General features: G+C 42.2%; 1 protein-coding gene across 2 annotated transcripts in view; it reads right to left on the reverse strand.

Annotated features, from left to right (window-relative positions):
- Window positions 1-18,614, reverse strand: part of LOC109899912 (Na(+)/H(+) exchange regulatory cofactor NHE-RF1) — a 63,579-nt gene extending 44,965 nt beyond the window's left edge. Inside the window, exon 1 of one of the 2 annotated variants that reach the window (XM_031835423.1) lies at window positions 17,910-18,614. In XM_031835423.1, coding sequence (XP_031691283.1) covers window positions 17,910-18,344 — 435 coding nt within the window. In that variant the 5' untranslated portion in view covers window positions 18,345-18,614. The remainder of the gene's footprint in view (window positions 1-17,909) is intronic. The other variant, XM_020495541.2, reaches the window with a different exon arrangement.
- Between the last annotated feature and the right edge of the window lie 4,528 nt (window positions 18,615-23,142).

Genomic DNA, 23,142 nt, shown 5'->3' on the forward strand with positions numbered 1-23,142 from the left:
CTTTTTGTATCCAAATCCGGCTTTAAACTTCTTCACAACAGTATCTCGGACCTGCCTGGTGTGTTCCTTGTTCTTCATGATGCTCTCTGCGCTTTTAACGGACCTCTGAGACTATCACAGTGCAGGTGCATTTATATGTAAACTTGATTACACACAGGTGGATTGTATTTATCATCACTAGTCATTTATGTCAACATTGGATCATTCAGAGATCCTCACTGAACTTCTGGAGAGAGTTTGCTGCACTGAAAGTAAAGGGGCTGAATAATTTTGCACGCCCAATTTTTCAGTTTTTGATTTGTTAAAAAAGTTTGAAATATCCAATAAATGTCGTTCCACTTCATGATTGTGTCCCACTTGTTGTTGATTCTTCACAAAAAAATAAAGTTTTATATATTTATGTTTGAAGCCTGAAATGTGGCAAAAGGTCGCAAAGTTCAAAGGGGCCGAATACTTTCGCAAGGCACTGTATAGTGCATCTCTCGCATTCTTTCATCATTCTCTTCACTATGTCAGTATAACCATGTTTGGCAGATAGACAGGTTAAGGTTGGTACTGTTGGTGTAGGTCCTTGCTGGGACTCAGACATTGATGTTGGCTGAGAGAATAATTCTGCCCAAGGAAAGATAGAATAACACTGGCTCTTATAATTACACACCACAAGGACTTTACACCCCCAACACATCCTGCTAGTGTCCGTCACCACGCCCAGCTCCAGCCTCAGGCGGTCCTCAGGGGGTCTGGGAGGCTGACAATAAGATGCTTTGTCCTGGGGAGACGAAGGGGCCTGAGCCTATGATCCCTAGCCAGCCGCTGTCACAGCAAAGACCTGCACTCTAAACACCGATAGTTGTGTCCTCAGACAGCTACAGCAAAGACTCTCAATCTTTGATAGGCAAACGGTTGTAAATGGATTGATGTTTTGGGGATGATTTGAGCTGTTTGCTCAAATCTGTTTGCTTTGAACTTTCGTAATGCTAGAAGTGCAGATTTAAATGGCAATGCTCAAACAAAGCTAAACTCATCCCAAAACAACTGCTTGTCTATTAAAGATCACATTCAATTTCAAGGCACTTTATAGCAGAGTAACAGGGCACTGAGCTCATATGCAGTCAACCAGCCAGCAGCAGTACTTGACTGTCTCTTGGTGTCCCAAATTGCACCCTATTCCCTATATATTGCTATAGGGCTCTGGTCAAAAGTAGTCCACTATATGGATTAACATGGATAACTGGGATCCCAGGCCTGTCCTGGGAACACATTAACATACGCCCAGTACGTGTGAGATCGACAAATGGTATGAGTGTAGATACTGTATGTATATATATTTTTTAAAACAGAGTTGGTCTCCGTTTTTTTTCAAGAGCTGATCTGGTATCATTAACTCAATTAGGAGATAACCTCCAAATAATGACAGAATATCTAGTAAGCTCAGCAAATTTGGTCCATTTGACTTTTGTTTGACTGCCGTTACAAAGTTTGTATGATTAGACAACACTATACACAGCGTGCATTCTGTGCGTGCTGAGTGCACGCTGTGCCGATAGCCTACTACTTGAAATGCGTGGAATTAATTGAGGAACATAATGCTCTGAATTTGCGAATTGCACAACAGGCTGTTCATAATGTTATTGGCAATCAAAATGTTTAGTTTGCTCTGAAATCTTTAAAATAGTGGCACAGCTAAGCTTACAAGGTGACACAGCGCCCCTCTTTTGGGGAGAACCCTGGCATAGTGAACATATCTTGGTTTTAAAACACTTTTTAAAAAGTGCAATTCCAATTTTTGCTGTATTTCCCAGGATAAATAAGAATTCATCCCGGTATTGAAACTTGGTAGATTTTCAGGAAAATATTACTCTATAGTATTTGTCCTGGTCCTGAAAACACTGTAGTAGTGTTTGCTGAAGCGGACTAAAGTAAACCCAGATAGCCCTCTATTCCTCTACAGGCTTTATTGAAAAAGGAGAATACAACTACCATCCAGCCACGTCAGGAAGTGTGTTACATTGCTGTAATGCTCCAAGGAGAATCCCACACTTTCAAAACAGTCTTTAAATACGATGAGATATCAGAATAAGGTGAGAGGAAGACAAGACAAGTAGTTTTGTGATGTACGGAGTGAAGATAAAGATAGGGGAAAGACTACCATTATGCAAGCTCCCCCACTTAGCTTCTAGGTTGCATTGTGTTTACCATACATTTTGTAGGCTTTAATTAGTTTCTTTCAATTGAAAATGATGCTGTTTGCAGTCTTTGTGCCACACATAGGAAATATAAAAGGAAGCACTAGTACACATGGGCCTACATCACTCTCTCACACTTTCTCGCACTTCCACCCTGTAGCCAGTAACAGGGGTGTAACATCGCAACATCTCTTTCACCCACTTCTCTCTTGCTCTCATTCTCTCTGTCTGCTCATAGGCGCTGAGCATCAGGGCGTAAAACCACAGAACAGAGCACTTATTGAGTCAGGTACAGTAGTAGGCCTACTGCTAACAGGAAGCATTGGGGGCTGTGTCAAAATGACTGACTTCACTTTCCTTCCCTTATTGTGGCAGAGTGTCTTCATAATACTAGAGTGTGTGTCACCTGTAGAAAGGCTGTAAAAGCTGGAGTGGATGTCAAACATTCCTTTGTCCTGCATCTCAAAGGTTAATGTTAACACTGACTCACTAGAGATCTCTATCCCTACCTTCCTAACTATCGCTCTGCACAGGATGGTGTCTTCAAACTGGGATATTTTTAACAATTTCTTTTGTGAAAAATGAATATCGCTATCTGCAACAGAATACCATTGTGGATATAATTTATGTCTCTGTATCCAGTATGAAGAAAGTTAGAAGTCGTTTTATGAGCCAAAAGCTAACTAGCGTTAGCGCAATGACGAAGTCGACAGGAACAGTTAGCATGCTAGCTGTTCTTGTTCATCCGACTCTGGGGAAGTAGATAAAGGGCTTCAATGCCAAAATCAAACTATCCCATTAATATGGAGGAAATGACAGTCATTGGATTTAATTACAGGGTTCTCTCTGTATAGAAGATTCTTAAGCAGGCCATCATGGTAATTTTCAGGTTGGAAAAACTTTCACTGTCAACTTAAAATGACCAAAACCAGATAGAAAGCATGCAGAAAAGACATTGAACTAATAAATAAATAAATAAAAACAGCACCATCTTTGAGAACTAACAATTGAATAAAAGCTAGACCGTCAATTTTTTAAAAGCTTGCATTTTAGGGCCATTGATTGTCATGTTTGAGCTTAACACAGCATTAGCCATGCCAAACTGTGTAGAATTGCTGGAAATTAGCTTCAAAACTGCAACATTCTCTCAACTCAAAGGGAAAGTGTAGAAATGCAGAAAAATTGCTTTACAAAAGCAATTATTTCTCTACGCCGCCAAGATACCTTTCTAGCTAAGACTGTTTAGTTTACACTTTCTCTACCAATGAACTTTGGTGAAGTCAAAATAAAGAAATGGCCTACCAAAATATATTAATTTTAAATAAATGTTGATTACTTTTTCTTGCAATTGGGTTTTTTTGCTAACATGTGATGTGGTTCCATTAGTTGCCAGTTTGCCAGGGCAGGGTTACATGGGAGAGAACAGTTTGAAAACCCACGATCTAGGGGACAGGACTGGAGACCACACACACACACCAAACTTAACACATCTCTCGTGGCCATGTCTTACAGTTCTCATTGGGGGAATTCTAAAGTCCTGTTGTTTATGACTATCATTGTGAAGAAAGAGATGGATATCTACAGTGGCAAGAGGGCAAACAAACATTTAGCCCATACTTGAAGATTTTTGGGGTGTTTTATTGGTGTTGAGTATTAAGAGTTTGTGTGAAACCTTTGAACTTAGATCTGCACTGTCATCTTTCATAACCAACCAGATAGAAATCAACTAACTACAGAAAGATGCAAATCCAAGTCAAATCAGCCTGACAGTCTAGTCCACACTAAAGAGGACCTTCTTTGAAGAGATATGTGCTTATAGCAGTAGACTAGTTACAGTATCAAGTGAAGACAGGTTGTCCCCAAATGGTATCCGATTCCCTATATAATGTACTACTTTTGACCAGGGCCCATAGGGCACTGCATAAGGAAAAGGGTGCCATTTGGGAGGCATCCATAGGAAGACACTTCTTCAACAATAATTCAACACAGTCAGTCATCCAAAAGCACCTCTTATCTGACACCACCTGATAACATCTGAGGATAGAGCACTGATTAGGCCTGTGTTCAAAAATAAATATGAGTGTCAGTATCAATGCATCAGACACACAGGCAGGTAGACAGGGGGACAGAGTCAGACAGGAGAACTGGGGGTGGGTCTCTCCCATCCTTTTAGATCATACCTAGAGCAGGCCATCTAACTGGGCATGGCCTCATGGTTGACTGAATCTGAACAGAGCAACATTGAGCTGCTAGCTATAGCGAGTCCTTTCAACTGTGCTCCAGTCAAAGAGAAAATGCAGTAAACAGGAACAGCCTGTTGGAGCTACATGTCATGACCACAACATTACCATGCCTCTTACATCACATAACATTTAGTCTCACGCTCTGAAAACAGGTCTGAAGTTCACAAGAGAGGCCGGCTTTTCAGAACTAAACCCATATATAGTGCAGTCGGAAAGTATTTAGACCCCTTGACTTTTTCCACATTACAGCCTTATTCTAAAATTGATTAATTAAATTGTTTCCCCCCCAATCTACACACAATGCCCCATAATGACAAAGCAATAACTGGTTTATAGACATTTGACAATATAGACATTTTGTTTAAAAGTTTTTAATTAAGTACATAAGTATTCAGAACCTTTACTCAGTACTTTGTTGAAGCACCTTTGGCAGAAATTACAGCCTCGAGTCAGGCCAAAGAGTTCAATCTTGGTTTCATCAGACTAGAGAATCTTGTTTTTCATGGTCAGAGTCCTTTAGGTGCCTTTTGGCAAACTCCAAGTGGGCTGTCATGTTCCAGTTACTGGCTGGCTTCCGTTAGGCCTTTCTATCATAAAGGCCTGATTGGTAGTGTGCTGCTGAGATGGTTTGTTGTTCTGGAAGTTTGTCCCATCTCCACAGAGGAACTCCGGAGCTCTGTAAGAGTGACCATCAGGTTCTTGGTAACCTCCCTGACCAAGGCCCCCCCCCCCCCGATTGCACAGTCTGGCTAGGCAGCCAGCTCTAAGTAGAGTCTTGGTGGTTCCAAATTGCTTCCATTTAAGAATGATGGAGGCCTGTGTTATTGGAGACCTTCAATGCTGCAGACATTTTTTCATATCCTTCCCCAGAGCTGTGCCTTGACACACTCCTGTCTCTGAGCTCTATGGACAATTCCTTCAACCTCATGGCTTGGTTTTTGCTCCGACATGCAACTGTGGGACCTTATATGTCCAGGTGTGCGCCTTTCCAAATCATGTCCAATCAATTGAATTTACCACAGGTGGACACCTATCCAGTTGTAGAAACATCAAGGATGACCAATGGAAACAGGACACACATACTTATGTTTTTATTTAACACATTTTCAAATATTTTCACTTTGTCATTATGGGGTATTGTGTGAAGCTTGACGAGGAAAAATAAAATGATTTAATCAAGTTTAGAATACAGCTGTAACGTTACAAAATGTGGAAAAAAGGGGTCTAAATACTTTCCAAATGCACTGTACATGTTATACTATATGATAAACACAACTTGAACTACCATGGACTTTATCTTCTTTTGTTGTGAATCATATCAGACAATCTGCTTAACCACACAGAGAGCTGTGTGTTCTGACACAATATAGATTATGACTACCATCTCCTGTCTATCAATCAACCAGTAGAACAAACATTGTCTGTCTCAGTCTTTTCTTTCCTGTTCTGGCGCCATAGCAACCAGCTCAGAACACACAGGAAGTGTTTATTTCGCTCTCAGATAGACTGATGATGCAGCTCCACCCTAAACCTCAAACACCAGAAGCTAGATGGCTCATTATCAACGGACTGTCTTTATACATGGTTCTGAGTTGGCTTCAAACAAGGTTAATACCTGTAGAGAACATAATGAAAGCTGACAATTCAAACAGTCTAGACAGTCAGATACAAAGGAATGGCATCTCCTATGAACCAAATAGTTATCATTGGCCCAGAAAATCTCTAGCAAGCAGCATGTACAGCACCATGGCCTAACCTACTGTACTCCCTACTGGCCCTAGAATCTCCACAGAGCAATACCAGCAAACCACATGCCTTTCACCAAACACAGTCACACACTTACAATATTGCAACTGTACACATACAAAGTGGCAAACAACACCTGCTTAGTGATGTTGACAGTGACATTTTGTAGACACTCAATTTAGCAGTGTTACTTCTGAATGATTAGAGGAGCAGTGTACAGAGCCTGAAACCTCACAGAAAAACAGACAACCAAGGCCCCACTCTCATTAAGAACTTACAGCCTAATCTAAGCCAAGCGAAATCACCATTAAACTGGATGTAGTAATTCTCCATCTCTAGTAGACGACCAGTTGGACAACCAAAAGTGAGCCTGGGTTAAATTAAGGGCCGTAGAGTTTGTGGTGCGGCAAGTGTTGATGAACTCTCAAATGGAGGGCCTCAAAGTTGAAAATCAAAACAAAAACCTTACCATTACACAAATGAATGAGTAATACAATGACATGATTTGTTTGAGGTTGTTATGAGTAACAGAACAGTCTGGGAGGAGTGTGTTGAACCCTCTTTGGTAGTGATCTCCTGGCACTCAGCCCAGTGTGCGCGTGTGTGTTGTGTGTCACTGAGTAAACAACCCAGAGCAGTAAATAGCTCCGTGAGATGATGTCAACTAGTTGTTATGGTGACACAAATAAAGATCTCCATGGTAACAGGTTACACAGCATGTCAACTCTTTGCCACCTTGGCTATAAGAGACAAGACAGGGGTCAATCAAGTTCAAGTTTATTTCTACACATTAAAATCCATGGGTACCACTCAAAAGACCCACTTTTGTATTATTAGGTAACTGCATGTTAATACAATGTTACTACAGTTATAACTGTGTCGGTTCATAGGTAAAAGGGCAACTTAAAAAAGGTCCTGAACAGTCAAAATAAATATTAACAAGTTGGGTGATATTTTGATGAAAGCAGAACATGAAAAATGACTATATCGATAAAGTTTGATCATTAACTTGCTGGCCCCTACCCAATTTCAAAAAGAAGAGCTCAGTAACTTGCAACATGGCACCGTAATAGGATGCCACCTTTCCAACAAGTCAGTTCGCTTCACCATCTGGCAGTCCGACAGATGAATATGGGTTTGGAGGATGCCAGGAGAACGCTACCTGCGCAAATGTATGCCAACTGTAAAGTTTGGTGGATGAGGAATAAAGGGCTTGGGCTGTTTTTCCATGGTTCGGGCTAGGCCCCTTAGTTCCAATAACGCTGTAGCATACAATTACATTCTAGACGATTCTGTGCTTTCAACTTTGCGGCAATATTTTGGGGAAGGCCCTTTCCGGTTTCAGCATGACATTGTGCCCGTGCACAAAGCGAGGTCCATACAGAAATGGTTTGTCGAGATCAGTGTGGAAGAACTTGACTGGCCTGCACTGAACCCTGACCTCAACCTCATCAAACACCTTTGGGAATGAACTGGAACGCAAACTGCGAGCCAGGCCTAATGGCCCAATATCAGTGCCCAACCTCACTAAGTCCCCGCAGCAATGTTCCAACATCTAGTGGAAAGCCTTCCCAGAAGAGTGGATGCTTTTATTGAAGCAAAGGGGGACCAACTCCATGATTTTGTAATGAGTTGTTTGACGAGCAGGTGTTCATGTATATTTTTGGTCATGTATTGAAAGTTTCCCCTTTCTTTTGTGTCTGGTGTTCGCTAGTTACTGGCTAGCTAGGTCTTCAGCCAGCATGGAACAAACGGGGTGGTGGGTAGTTCAAAACTGACGCAGTTGTCATGTCAACACATTGATCAGTGCTGCTACGAACTGCAACAGAAGAGACATGCGAAAACAGGAGATGACAAAATTATTTGTATACATAATTTATGGAACTTCAAATGTTGTTCGAGTTGCTTTGTGCATCAGCAAATTTGCTTGAGATTATCTCACTGCGTCCAAGCTTGACATAGCCGTTTCAAAAGAGAAGTCAGTTAAGGCAAGCTGACATTTTGGAAGAAAGGGTTCTTTGATGATTGTTTGGAAGGCAAGGTTTCTACATAAAAATGCCTATTCAGATGGGTTCCATTTGTATCTTTTAAATAGTGCCTGAGCATTAGTGTTTACCTCAGTGTTTAAACATTAACATCAGGAGTTTGAGTAAAAATAGGCGTCAATGTTTTAAACCGTACCTATATGAAAATATTTGCATGCATCTGGTACTCTAGGAATCATTTTACATACAGTACTGACATGATGTTTGCGTGTGATGGTGTGATTTTTACTCTGTGTAGAGTAAAACACAAAACCACGGCCGTTATTATCATATTTCCCAGCATGCTCTATTGAAGGTTGATTTTCAGAATTGTTTGTTTCAACATCTGTTTGCATGTACACTGATTGGTTGATTAATCTTATGCTACGCAAAGATAAAGTTGGACTTCTAGTTGGACCTTTTTTTGCACCCGTTGTTACTGAGATGTTTGTTCCAGTTTAAATGATTTAGGTAGTCCCACTAATCAATCTGCTGTACCCTGGCAGTCATTCTGAATGCAGGTTGTGTGTGATTAAAAGTTCACATTTTTGGATATCCTCACTCTGGAAATTACACATCACTTTGCCAGCCAGCATAAATGTGACTTGCAAGCCTGTAAACCAAGAGTTTCCTAACACCACTGTTAGGGAATAACTAGGCCATTAAAGAAAGGCCTTATGATAAGTAATGTATTGTCATGCTAAGTAATGTATTGTCATAAAGAGTTATCTTAAAAGCTAATATCCAGCAATTGCAATAAGCCTGTCCTCCTTATGCGTCTCCCACCAGCCTCCTCTGACAAAGGGTCCTAGGTAAAACTCTATACAAGTGGGAAAAAACGAAGAACCCTATATCGTTCTACGTAGCACCTTTTTTTCTAAAGGTGCAGAAAGGAATATTAGAAAATATTTCTACACAAAGCTGCTGCCCAGGCTTTCAACAACATTATATCGTCATGATTAGTCCAGTTGTAGCATGCGATTTTGCACTACAGACCAGTGGTTAACTTAACCTTAATTTTTTATAAAAAATTTAAAAAACTCATAGGGGGTGGCCAATAGGGGGCAATACCATTGTATATCCCAATGTTTTAGGAGTACATAATCACAATGGGACAAAGGTTGATGTCACCGAACCCCAACTCCCAAACAGCACCCTATTCCCATGGTGTACTACTATTTACCAGAGCCCTATAGTCCCTAGTGCGCTAAATAGGAAATAGGGTGCCATTTGGGATGCCATCTCAGATTGACCAACAATGCGGTTAGATATTGCACCCTCCGTGTCTACCTCAGTCTGAAGTCTAAGGTCCTCCAGAGCCACCATAGCCAGTAGAGACTGGGTCTGCGTCTCAAATGGACCCCTATATAGTGCACTACTTTTGAGGGCCCTGGTCAAATAGGGTGCCATTTGGGACACACACTGGGAGGCAGTATACTCAGGATGAAGGAAGAAAGACATTTCATGAAAATAATGTTTATTTTTATTTAAAAAATTTAAAAGAGGAGAAAGGCCGTGTCATGGTCATCCGTTTGATTATGTAATGGTCATTCCATCTTAACAGCTCTCTTCTGTCTTCATCTTACTCAAACTAATGAGCATCGGTCTTTGACGTTTTTCTTTCAAAGACTAATGCGGTTTAATCCCTCAGGCACACGGTTGAGTACGAGACCCTATTGAGTGTGAGTGTGAGTGTGTGTGTGTGTGTGTGTGTGTGTGTGTGGTGAGAAAGGGGTAAGGTATTTCAGCGTCAGCCTTAGGTGCTTAGAAAGGCATGAGAATCCTCCTTTCCTCCTTTTATCCCCAAACAAACACCACAGATAATGCCACATTCTTCTCCTCGGGGTTCTACAGGGAAACCAAGAGAAAGTCCAAGGTGGCAGTTATTATTAGTCATCATTTCCATGCAGTAAACTTGACACCATTGATAAACACAATCAGGTTTTGGCCCAAATTGCACCCTATTCCCAATTAAAATGTACTACTTCTGACTAGTGACCAATGGGAGCTGGTCAAAAGTAGTGCACCATTGTAGGAAATAGGGTACCATTTGGATTGTAGGCCATATTAGACCAGTATCAGCCAGGTCCTACCAAGGTCCTACCAAGGAAGGAATGCAGCACCTTTAGAGAGCCAAGGCCTTTCTGGGCCTCCGGTCACTTGATCACAGAAGATTAGTTAAAGGTAGCAGTGCATTAGTTGCACTGGTGGTTAGTGGTTAGAGTGTTGGACTAGTAACCAAAAGGTTGCTAGATCGAATCCCTGAGCTGACATGGTAAAAATCTGTCGTTCTGCCCCTGAACAAGGCAGTTAACCCACTGTTTCTAGGCCATCATTGTAAATAAGAACGTTATTATTTAACTAGGCAAGTCAGTTAAGGTTAAATTTAAATTAAAAATAGGGTGCCATTTAGGACAGAGCCATGGATCAAGGTAAGGTCAGAATCATAGATATGGATAGAGGTCTCAACTTTGTATCCGTGCCATTATGGCATCTGTAAGAGAATGGGCAGCTCCATTGAGGCTATCTCCATTTTAAAGTAGTTCATTTTCTTCTTTTGATATTGCAGCATTGGGGTCTTGAACCAAATCTTGTAATTTACTTAGTGGCCATTAGATGGTGATATTTAGTGTACCCTGCACATAACCCATGTGGAATTCCTGGTCACTGGCAGCATTTGGAACTGCCGATCTGCGGTCAAGAACGCCAAGTTCATTTCAGACTATGCTGCCCTTCAGTCCCTTGACTTCGCCCTAACGGAGACATGGATCACCACTCTTTGTACTTGGCGACATCAACCTCCAGACGTCTGCCTTCAATTCAATTATTTCAAACTCTTTCCCCCCCTTGCCCTAACCCTTTCCCAGTTCCCTCCCAAGGCTGGCAATATGCTTTACTAGAGGCTGTTCGCCATCTCACTGCAACCTCTAGGTCTCTGGTCAGTACTTTGTTTCCTTTTCTGTCTCCTCCAACCCTAGCCACTCAGCCCCTACCCAGATGGTAATACGCCGTCGCAATCTTCATTCTCTCCCTTCTGCTAAACCCTTCTCCTCCCAGTCTTCTGATTCTGCCCCTTCGACCCTACTCTCCTCCCGGCCGACTCGGCCCTCCTGCTCTGTTGCTGAGTGACTCATTGCAAACTTACAGAACAGGGCTGCGGGCAGCTGAGTGAAATTGGAGGAAAACGAGACATCCGGAGGACCCATCACCCTTTTACTCCCTACCTTCTCTTCCTCTGGATCAGCTGCTAAAGCCACTTTTTAAAATCACCCTAAATGTGAAGGGTTCTGCCTCTAGCCCTTAGAAAGTCTTTTCCACCTTCTCCTCCCGCCTTAATCCTCCACGGATGACTTTGTCAACCACTTTGAAAAGAAGGTTGACAACATCCACTCCTCATTTACTCAGCATATGGAGTCCACTGGTCCCATTCACACTTGACCTCTTTCTCCAGATGAAATCCTGCAACTAGTGAGGTCAGGCCACCCGGCAACCTGCCCGCTTGACACCATTCCCTCTTCCAGAGACCTTATCCCATTCCTCACTTCCCTCATCGCTGACCAGAGGCTGCGTACCCTCGGACTTTAAAATGGCCCGAGTCACTCCCCTCCTCAAGAAACCAACACTCGACTCCTCTGACATGAAAAACTACAAACCTAGAAGGATGAGAAAAGAGGAGTACGCTTTGTCGGTGCTCTGTGATACAGAGATGAGCAGTCTCCTTTATTTTCTTTCCAAAACACTTGAGAGCTCTCCCTCCCCAGGGCTGGGTGTCTCAAGCTCTGCACACTCTTGGAATGCAGCCTACCTGGCAGACCACTCATACCAGGTGACAAGGAGAGGCTCGGTGTCTGCACCACAAACTCACTACTGGTGTCCCCCAGACCTCAGCTCTAGGCCCTCTTCTTCGCTCATATCCTCACATGGTCTCTGCCATCGTTGCTATGCGGATGACACTACTTTCCTCCTTCAGATACCCAGGTGGCCACACACACACATATCTCTGCGTTCCTGGCAGATGTTGGTCCATCACCTCAAGCTCAACAAGATGAAGCTGCTTCTCTTCCCGGGGAAGGCCTGCCCATCATGGTTGACAACTCCAGTGTCCACCGTGGGTGTTGTCCAGGGCATGGCCCTGGACAACACCCTAACGTTCTCTGCTATCATCAAATCAGTGACTCCCCCCTGCAGGTTCATGTACTACAACATCCGTAAAGTACGACCCTACCTCACACATGAAGCGGCGCAGGTCCTAATCCAGGCACTTGTCATCTCTCGTCTGAACTACAGCAATTCGCTGTTGGCTGGGCTGCCCCCCCCCAAAAGAAAAAGCTACAACCATTAATACTACCATTTTACCCCCTTTCTAGCTCAGACTTTGCAAATAGCTACTTTGAGGAAAAATGTACTTACTATAACTGATATGACCGACCAGCTCAATCTTAAGTTTTTGATTTAGTTTTTACATTTGATAAAAGTAGCGACTCAGACTGGAAATTGTATATCAAACACTACAGTTGATAAAATGGGAAAGTATTCTGCTTTGAAAGGTGATAAACTTGTAACCCCACTTGGCACTTGACTGTTTTGGTACACCTACTGGAGAGCTCTTCTTTGTCTATACCCATTCAGCATCATTCACACCCTCTTAAGCCTAAGCCCCACCCATCTCTTTAAGGACTAACATGAGGCCATGTGCTAAACAGAGTGAGTACGGTAGTGTACTAAACAATTAAAGGCTGGTTGATACTACTTCTAAAATCGACATGAACATTCTATTGCCGTCCAACAAACTTGTCGTTATGAAAAAGTATAAAACACAAAAAACGACAGGCTGCATGACATCAGCAGCCTGGTGGTCCAAAACAGCATAACTGTATTTTAACACAAATTAACCCATCTATTTAAAAGTGAATTTAGTATGTCAATCTAGCAAACCAGGCAACTAAAAGCAACTTTCTAAACAATGTTCTGGTTTGTTTCTAGCTTGTTAGCTAGCTAATGTTAAGTTAGCTGGTTAGCCAGTTCAAATAAAGCCCATATCATAGCGGACAGCGTCTTAACTTCAGCTAATTTGTATTCATTATTACAGGACAATAAACACAACAAGACCATTAATTACAAGTTAATTACAGAAAATAGCTTACTGTTGTGAGTGTGACAAATTAAAAATCAGGGCATTCAACCAGAGAATTTTAGAACTTGGCCACAGTCTCATTGGCCTAACGTTATATCCTAATTTGACTTTGGTGCATGTTGTTCTTCACAATACCGTCTCTGGTAAACACACACTAGATCACATGCACAGGATACAGGTGTAAACGGTACAGTAAAATTGTTACTTGCTTAGACATGTAGCTAGCTACAAATGCCATACAAGTTTGTTATTAAGGCACATGAACATTCACATGTTCCAGAAGGCATTCCTGCCAAAAAATACATTTTGATCAAAAATAAAACTGTTTCCCTCTCCTGTGAAGTAGTGACTTGCACCATACGCCTAGTTAGCCATCTTAAAATGAATGCATTAACTAAGTCCCTTTGAATAAGAACATCTGCTAAATGACTCAAATGTAATATAGCTTAAAGCCATTTACAAACTAGACAAACCAATTTGAAGACAATGCTTTGATTATTGGCTGTTCGCTCCAACCCATAGGAATCTCCACCCAGTTGACTACTTTTAAAAAATTGTGGAAGCCCTCAATGGCAATGTCCATGCAAAAACAGGTTATTTCCAAGTAGAGATCTCTATACATCTCTATGGTCGGAACACATCAGAGACGGAATCTGACAGATCAGGATGAACAGACCATGAAACCCTCCTATTTACAGAAGCCAGAATTTGTTCAGTTCAGGTCATGTGGTAAGGAAAAACTCAAGGCCCTTGTGGGACCCACTATTTACAAGAACTTTTGTGTTCGTCCCAAATGGCACATTAATCCCTACAGTACATGAATAGTGTGCCATTTGGGATGCAAACTATGATTCAGGGGAAACACTAGCTACACATCAAGGCAAGCCCGAGAGTGATCCGATTTCTTCATTTCCCATTTGTGCCGCTGTTGCACAATAACTATAAATCAGGAAGGTAGACCTTGCACTGCCTAACACGGCTACACAAATACGTTGTACAAGTTCTGCCTATGTGACTGACCTCTGCACACTCACAGATGAATTACCATATAAAAAAAAGCATTTCATAACCCACTGTATGAGGCTGGTGAGGTACAGAGGGGTGGAGAGGTTGCGGGATGGAGCCAGGGAGGAGTCAGTATGTTAGAGCTCAGCTGTCACTTTCTCAGAGATAAAAATTTCCTGATTAATAAGGAATTCCTGATATTCCGACCTTGGGAAAACAAGGAGCTTTCTGGCTTACACATTGATATGATCGTTAAAGATGGATTGGTAGCCATTTTGTGCTGGGCCCATATTCATAAACCATCTCAAAGTACTAGTGCTGATCTGTGATCAATGTTGCCTTTTAGATTAAATTGAATAAGACGACATGGACTGGGGGGCTGATCCTAAATGAGCATTCCGACTCAGGAAATAAGAGCCATATTCATAGTGTCTATGTTGTGCTGATCACATTGCTTATTGGGACAGTAAGCAGACAGGTGTTGTCTAACTCTATGGACTGTTAAGGGACATGATGGTTATGTGGTCGGTTCAGTTCTCTCTAACAGAATAACAGCCCTGTAAGCATATCGGTCTGTTGATGCTCTACAGTCTACACAATACAAACACACAGTTGAAGTCAGAAGTTTATATACACCTTAGCTAAAAACATTAAAACTCAGTTTCACAATTCCTGACATTTAATCCTAGTAAAAATTCCCTGTCTTAGGATCACCACTTTATTTTAAGAATGTGAAATGTCAGAATAATAGTAGAGAATGATTTCAGCTTTTATTTCTTTAATCACATTCCCAGTGGGTCAGAAGTTTACATACACTCAATTAGTATCTGGTAGCATTTCCTTTAAATAGTTTAACTTGGGTCAAACGTGTCGGTTAGCCTTCCACAATAAGTTGGGTAAATATTGGCCCATTCCTCCTGACAGAGCTAGTGTAACTGAGTCAGGTTTGTAGGCCTCCTTGCTCGCACACGCTTTTTCAGTTCAGCCTTCACATTTTCTTTGAGATTGAGGTCAAGGCTTTGTGATGGCCACTCCAATAACTTGACTTTGTTGTCCTTAAGCCCTTTTGCCACAACTTTGGAAGTATGCTTGGGGTCATTGTCCATTTGGAAGACCCATTTGTGACCAAGCTTTTAACTTGCTGACTGATGTCTTGAGATTTTGCTTCAATATATCCACATCAAATTCCTCTCCTCGTGATGCCATCTATTTTGTGAAGTGCACCAGTCCCTCCAGCAGCAAAGCACCCACACAACATGATGCTGCCACCCCCGTGCTTCACAGATGGGATGGTGGTCTTCGGCTTGCAAGCCTCCCCCTTTTTCCTCCAAACATAACATTGGTCATTATGGCCAAACAGTTCTATTTTAGTTTCATCAGACCAGAGGACATTTCTCCAAAAAGTACCATCTTTGTCCCCATGTGCAGTTGCAAACTGTAGTCTGGCTTTTTTAATGGCGGTTTTGGAGCAGTGGCTTCTTCCTTGCTGTGAGCGGCCTTTCAGGTTGTGTCGACATAGGACTCGTTTTACTGTGGATATAGATACTTTTGTACCCGTTTCCTCCAGCATCTTCACAAGGTCCTTTGCTGTTGTTCTGGGATTGATTTGCACTTTTCGCACCAAAGCACATTAATCTCTAGGAGACAGAACACGTCTCCTTCCTGAGCGGTATGATGGCTGAGTGGTCCCATGGTGTTTATACTTGCGTACTATTGTTTGTGCAGAGGAATGTGGTACCTTCAGGCGTTTGGAAATTGCTCCCAACGATGAACCAGACTTGCGGCGGTCCACCATTTTTTTTTCTGAGGTCTTGGCTGATTTCTTTTAATTTTCCCATGTCAAGCAAAGAGGCACTGAGTTTGAAGGTAGGCCTTGAAATACATCCAAAGGTACACCTCCAATTGACTTAAATGATGTGAATTAGTCTATCAGAAGCTTCTAAAGCCATGACATCATTTTCTGACATTTTCCAAGCTGTTTAAAAGCACAGCCAACTTAGTGTATGTAAACTTCCGACCCACTGGAATTGTGATAGTGAAATAATCTGCCTGTAAACAATTGTTGGAAAAATTACTTGTGTCATGCATCCAGTGGCAGTTCTAGACCAATTCAACTGGGGGGGGGGGGGGGGGGGGGGGGGCAAGCTGGGGCCAGTTGTACTGTTAGAGGGGCCAGTTACATTGGACGTTATTGTTGTCATCATTTCTTCACTGCATTGCAGGCAAAAGACCATGTTCATAATCATCATCATTGCCACTGACTAATAACAGATAGCAACAAGTAGTTATGTAAAAATGAATACATACCTCACATTTAAGGGGGCCACAAGGGCCCCCCCCCACCCCCACCCCCACCCACCACTGCATGCATCCTAACCGACTGGCAAAACTATAGATTGTTAACAATACATTTGTGGAGTGGTTGGAAAATTAGTTAATGACTCCAACCTAAGTGTATTTAAACTTCCAACTTCAACGCGACATATGGAGCTTACAAATATGGCCTAGCTTCTAGTGACAGACACAGAACCAACAAACCCTAGATTTAGACAGCATACCCAGAGGGAATATCATTTGCATAAAACAGATATAGGTCTACTGTACCAGCATCTCAAGTGTTGCCAGTTTAGCCGAAGGCTCATAAAACAGCTCATGTTACAATCCCGACAGAAGACATGAACATGACATCAGGAGTGCTTGGAACATCAGGGCCATGGCTCTAGATCTGGTCTGACAAGCCAAACCTGAACATGGGCTTTAGAAGAGAATAGGAACCCATTTAACACAATGACTACCCAACAGGTAGACAGAACTGTTCAGTGGCATTCCACTGAGGTCTCTGACAATTTTCACAAGACCTTTCAAGCATGCCTTTTAACCAAACACTCCAGCTCAGATAAGTAAATATCAGGTATGTAGTTGTCTGTAAAGCCTTCTGATAAGAGATTTTAAAAAATGTAAAAGCTTTTCTCGATAGATCAAATCAGATAGAAATATGCATACATCACTACCCGTGTCTGTCCTTGTCACACAATCAAATCGAATTTATTTATATAGCCCTTACATTAGCTGATATATTGAAGTGCTGTACAGAAACCCTGCCTAAACCCCCAAACAGCAAGCAATGCAGGTGTAGAAGCACAGTGGCTAGGAAAAACTCCCTAGAAAGGCCAAAACCTAGGAAGAAACCTAGAGAGGAACCAGGCTATTAGGGGTGGCCAGTCCTCTTCTGGCTGTGCAGGGTGGAGAGTAAGTAAAATGAGAGTAAGTAAAATATAGGCACCTGTTGGACCTTAGAAAGGGTAACGTTGTGTGCGCAGTGGAAACAACACTTAATTCATAACACTGTAGGTAAAATATAGTTCACAATGTAGCCTACATACTACAAGGGTAGGATGTAGGCTACATCTCTATTGCAGTTCAATGTGTTGACAGCAAGTGGTAGCCCCCTGGTCAGCTATCCAATCCCATGACAAGGCCTATGAAAATTGCCCACATAAAATGTAATTCTGCGAAATTAACCTAAGGGAGATAAAACATTTTTTTAAACTTTTCTTGAAGTCCATTTTACCTTGGTGTTGACACTCAGCCTCTGTAGGGAGAGGTTTCCGTTCTCTGCCGGTATAGGGGTCGTCTCTCTCGAGGTCCCGTTGCTTTTCGCTGCTTCCCCTGGTAACGGGATGCCCTCCGTGACATACTCTTTACGGCACTTTAAGCTGTGCTTATTTAGTACCTCTGCCGTTTTAGCGTCTACCACGATCAGCTCGAGGCTGCCCACTGTGGCTCGTATCCGGGCAACGACCTGCTGGTGGCTCTCGCTCTCCACGCTGTCCCCGTTAACGAACGTCAGTAGGTCCCCGGCGAAGAGACCCGCGGCGGCGGCGGGAGAGTCTGGTTCTACGAGTCGGATAAACTGTCCGGTTTTCCCTTTCTCACCGTGCAGATGAAAGCCGTAGCCATTCGACCCCTTTCCTAAAACACAAAGTCTAGGCCGGAGATTTGACATAATGTTGCCGCTGATCAAATATTCCCACAGATACAGTCACAACAAAGAAATGAAAAGTGGACAACAAACAAGCGAAAATAAATTAGACAAACTAATTCGCACGGCGTGACAATTTACTTTCTGTTAGCCGAAACCTTTCACTTGTGCTTCGGGTAAGGTCCTCACAGAAACATTGAAATCAAGTAACTGTGCTTGAAATGCACTTGCAAGACGCACAAAATAAGTATTGCATGTGTGTTCAAATCAACTGGGCTAAGTTTTTAAAGTTGACGGTGACGGTGACGCGTGACGCGTTCTGGTCTGACAGGTGACAAGACCAATCAGTAATCTCCTTTAGGAAAACGCTGTTTTATACGAATCTAAGTTTAAAAATAAATGCCTCAAACTAGAACCAGGGTTCCCCAACTGGCAAGGGTTCCCCAAATTTTCTGAGCCAAAAATAAAACATGTACTTAATTTAGCAAAATATGTTATGTTCCAAAGTATTCCCACGCATAGTAATGAAAGAATTTGCCCCGCAAGTGATTTTATTTGCCCCCCCCCCCCCAAAAAAAAGTTTTCTGAGCCCAAAAAAAAGTCTTTGTTATTTTTATTTTTATTGTTGGACATAAAATACTGTAAAAAAATCAGCATATCAGCTCCGATTGATTTTAATTTTTTTTATCTGTTCCAAAGTATTCTCACGCATTTTTATTTTATTTATTTAACCTTTATTTAACCAGGTAGGCAAGTTGAGAACAAGTTCTCATTTACAATTGCGACCTGGCCAAGATAAAGCAAAGCAGTTCGACACAGAGTTATACATGGAGTAAAACAAACATGCAGTCAATAATACAGTATAAACAAGTCTATATACGATGTGAGCAAATGAGGTGAGATAAGGGAGGTAAAGGCAAAAAAAGGTCATGGTGGCAAAGTTAAATACAATATAGCAAGTAAAACACTGGAATGGTAGATTTGCAATGGAAGAATGTGCAAAGTAGAAATAAAAATAATGGGGTGCAAAGGAGCAAAATTAATTAATTAATTAAATACAGTAGGGAAAGAGGTAGTTGTTTGGGCTAAATTATAGGTGGGCTATGTACAGGTGCAGTAATCTGTGAGCTGCTCTGACAGTTGGTGCTTAAAGCTAGTGAGGGAGATAAGTGTTTCCAGTTTCAGAGATTTTTGTAGTTCGTTCCAGTCATTGGCAACAGAGAACTGGAAGGAGAGGCGGCCAAAGAAAGAATTGGTTTTGGGGGTGACTAGAGAGATATACCTGCTGGAGCGTGTGCTACAGGTGGGAGATGCTATGGTGACCAGCGAGCTGAGATAAGGGGGGACTTTACCTAGCAGGGTCTTGTAGATGACATGGAGCCAGTGGGTTTGGCGACGAGTATGAAGCGAGGGCCAGCCAACGAGAGCATACAGGTCGCAATGGTGGGTAGTATATGGGGCTTTGGTGACAAAACGGATTGCACTGTGATAGACTGCATCCAATTTGTTGAGTAGGGTATTGGAGGCTATTTTGTAAATGACATCGCCAAAGTCGAGGATTGGTAGGATGGTCAGTTTTACAAGGGTATGTTTGGCAGCATGAGTGAAGGATGCTTTGTTGCGAAATAGGAAGCCAATTCTAGATTTAACTTTGGATTGGAGATGTTTGATATGGGTCTGGAAGGAGAGTTTACAGTCTAACCAGACACCTAAGTATTTGTAGTTGTCCACGTATTCTAAGTCAGAGCCGTCCAGAGTAGTGATGTTGGACAGGCGGGCAGGTGCAGGTAGCGATCGGTTGAAGAGCATGCATTTAGTTTTACTTGTATTTAAGAGCAATTGGAGGCCACGGAAGGAGAGTTGTATGGCATTGAAGCTTGCCTGGAGGGTTGTTAACACAGTGTCCAAAGAAGGGCCAGAAGTATACAGAATGGTGTCGTCTGCGTAGAGGTGGATCAGAGACTCACCAGCAGCAAGAGCGACCTCATTGATGTATACAGAGAAGAGAGTCGGTCCAAGAATTTAACCCTGTGGCACCCCCATAGAGACTGCCAGAGGTCCGGACAGCAGACCCTCCGATTTGACACACTGAACTCTATCAGAGCAGTAGTTGGTGAACCAGGCGAGGCAATCATTTGAGAAACCAAGGCTGTCGAGTCTGCCGATGAGGATGTGGTGATTGACAGAGTCGAAAACCTTGGCCAGATCAATGAATACGGCTGCACAGTAATATTTCTTATCGATGGCGGTTAAGATATCGCATTATAGAGACACACACTGAGTATAAAAACAATTAAGAGCACCTGCTCTTTCCATGACATATACTGACCAGGTGAAAGCTAAGATCCCTTATTGAGGGGAGGACACAAGTTAAAGAAGGATTTTTATGCCTTGAGACATGGATTGTGTATGTGTGCCAATCAGAGAGTGATTGAGCAAGACAACATATTTGAGTGCCTTTGAATGGAGTATGATAGTAAGTGCCATGCACTCTGGTTTGTGTCAAGAACTGCAAAGCTGCTGGGTTTTTCACACTCAACAATTTCTCATGTGTATAAAGAATGGTCCAAATTTAACTAGGCAATTCAGTTAGGAACAAATTCTTATTTACAATGACAAGCTTACCCCGGCCAACGCTGGGCCAAATGTGTGCTGCCCTATGGGACTCCCAATCACGGCCAGATGTGATACAGCCTTGATTCGAACCAGGGACTGTAGTGACAACTCTTGCACTGAGATACAGTGCCTTATACCACTGTGCCACAACTGTGGCAAGCATTGGAGTCAACATGGGCCAGCATCCCTGTGGAACGCTTTTGACAACTTGTAGAGTCCATGCCCTGACAAATTGAGGCTGTTCTGAGAACAAAAGCAGGGGAGGGGTTCAACTCAATATTAGGAAGGTGTTCCTACTGTTTGGTATACTCAGTATATACTGTATGTAATCGTATACAAATGTAAGTAAGGTTTGAAATGATTATGTTTTAGTCAAATATATTTGTTTGGGCTTCTTATGGTCAATTTGAGGTCTTCAAATTACTTGCAATTTATTTATTTTATTTAACTAGGCAAGCCAGTTAAGAACAAATTCTTATTTGTTCTAGCCCCCTGACCTTGAGCTCAAGAACAATAAAATAAAAATTCATCCCATGGCTGAATCTAGTTGATGATCCCTTCCCTACATACCGGTCTTGACGAGAAGAAAAAAAAACAGTCCGGGGAGGTTCTCTTCTGCACTGTTCAACCAATCCAGTAAATGTGGAGAAGTTTAGATGGAGTTAACGGTCATCACTAGTTACCACAGCCACAAAGTGAAACTGATGGCTCACAGTGTCAAAGTCAGCAGATAGATCTAGGAGGATGAAAACAGAGGAGAGTGTCAGCTTTGGCAGTGCAGAGAGACTCCATGACACAGAGAAGAGCCATCTCGCTTGAGTGACTCATCTTGAAGCCTGACTGGTTAGGGTCAAGAAGATCGTTCTGAGAGAGATAGCTAGAGAGTTGGTCTGAGACAGCACGCTCAAGTGTTTTGGAAAGAAAAGAAGGGATACTGGTCTGTAGAGTTGTTGGTTTCTTGAGGAGGGGAGCGACTCTGGCCATTTTGAAGTCAGAGGGGACTCAGCCAGTGGTCAGAGATGAGTTGATGAGGGAAGTGAGGTCTTCAGAGATGTTCTGGAGAAGGGAGGTAGTGATGGGGTAGAGTGGGCAGGTTGTCGGGCGGCTGGACCTCACTAATTGCAGGATTTCATCTGGCGAAAGAGGGGAGAAAGAGGTCAAGGCGTAGGGTAGTTTTGAGAGTGTGACCAGTAGACTCAATAGGTTGAGTGAATGAGGAGTGGATGTCGTCAACCTTCTTTTCAAAGTGGATGGAGGAGAAGGTTGAAGAGTTTCATCCAAACTGATGAAATTTAGAATGATAGAAAGTGGCTTTAGCATAAACCCGCCTATTTCTACAATTTTTCTTAAAAATCCGATTTTAAACCTAACCCTACTTTATCCACACTGCTAAACTTATGCCTAACCATAACCTTAAAATTAAAACCAAAAAGCACATTTTTCCGATATTGCCCATTTGACTTTGTGGCTGAGGTAATTAGTGAAAACCCTTGTTAACTTCAAAAAGTGTCTCTCTTTCCATTTCCCCTCAAAACCGGAACATCATGGGGAGGCTAACACTGTCACTGAGTTTATCAGACAGCCAATGGGCTGCCTTTAAATTCCTCTATGAACAAAAGTTGTCACCTAGGCTATTACTTGTCAAGTAGATTATGGGCTTGCAGACATTTTTTGGTCCCTTTCCCCAGATCTGTGTCTTGACACAATCCTGTCTCGGCGCTCTACAGACAATTCCTTCGACTTCATGGCTTGGTTTTTGCGCTGACATGCAATGTCAACTGTTGGACCTTATATAGACAGGTGTGTGCCTTTCCAAATCCTGTCCAATCAATTAAATTTACCACAGGTGGACTCCAATCAAGTTGTAGAAACATCTCAAGGATGATCAATGGAAACAGGATGCACCTGAACTCAATTTTGAGTCTCATAACAAAGGGTCTGAATACTTATGTAAATAAGGTATTTCTGTTTTTTATTTTTAATACACTTGCAAACATTTCTAAAAACCTGTTTTTGCATTGTCATTATGTGGTATTGTGTGTAGATTGCTGATGAATTTGTTTTATTTAATCCATTTTAGAATAAGGCTGTAACATAACAAAATGTGAAGGGGTCTGAATACTTTCTGAAGGCACTGTAAATCAGTCAAGGTTATTTGTATTGTAACAAATTGTGGTACACATGTTGCAAACCCTGTCAAGACAAC

The sequence above is a fragment of the Oncorhynchus kisutch genome, linkage group LG11 (assembly GCF_002021735.2).
Source record: "Oncorhynchus kisutch isolate 150728-3 linkage group LG11, Okis_V2, whole genome shotgun sequence".
NCBI classification, from domain to species: domain Eukaryota; kingdom Metazoa; phylum Chordata; class Actinopteri; order Salmoniformes; family Salmonidae; genus Oncorhynchus; species Oncorhynchus kisutch.